Source organism: Eimeria mitis, genomic scaffold (assembly GCF_000499745.2).
Source record: "Eimeria mitis Houghton genomic scaffold, Emh_scaff3462, whole genome shotgun sequence".
Taxonomy (NCBI): Eukaryota; Apicomplexa; class Conoidasida; order Eucoccidiorida; family Eimeriidae; genus Eimeria; species Eimeria mitis.
Genome location: NW_013571803.1, coordinates 3,589 through 3,914, shown reverse-complemented (window position 1 = coordinate 3,914; position 326 = coordinate 3,589). Strand labels below are relative to the sequence as shown.

The following is a 326-nucleotide window of genomic DNA, read 5'->3' as shown; positions in this document are numbered from 1 at the left end:
GTGTTTTGGGTTGTGTTAGAAGGGGTTGCTGCTGGTGATGCTGCTATTGCTGCTGCTGCTGCTGCTGCTGCTGTTGCTGCTGCTGTTGCTGATGCTGCTGCTGCTGCTTTTGAGTTTTCTATGGATGATAAAGAACCATAGAAAGCGTTTATAATAACTAATCCATCTGCTGCTGCTGCTGCTGCTGCTGCTGCTGCTGCTGCTGCTTCCTTCAGCAGCAGCCGCTGCTCCCCCAGAGCTCTATCTATATCAGCAGCAAGTCGTGCTGCAGCAGCAGCAGCTTCAAGTTGCTGCTGCTGCTGCTGCTGCTGCTGCTGCTGCTGCTG

At 53.4% G+C, this 326-nt stretch overlaps 1 protein-coding gene across 1 annotated transcript in view; it reads right to left on the bottom strand.

The window, feature by feature from the left end:
- EMH_0066370 (uncharacterized protein) overlaps nucleotides 1-326 on the bottom strand; it is a gene marked incomplete at both ends in the record, with an annotated part of 1,069 nt that overhangs the window by 439 nt on the left and 304 nt on the right. The window contains one exon of the mRNA XM_013498493.1: nucleotides 3-326. Coding sequence (XP_013353947.1) covers nucleotides 3-326 — 324 coding nt within the window. The remainder of the gene's footprint in view (nucleotides 1-2) is intronic.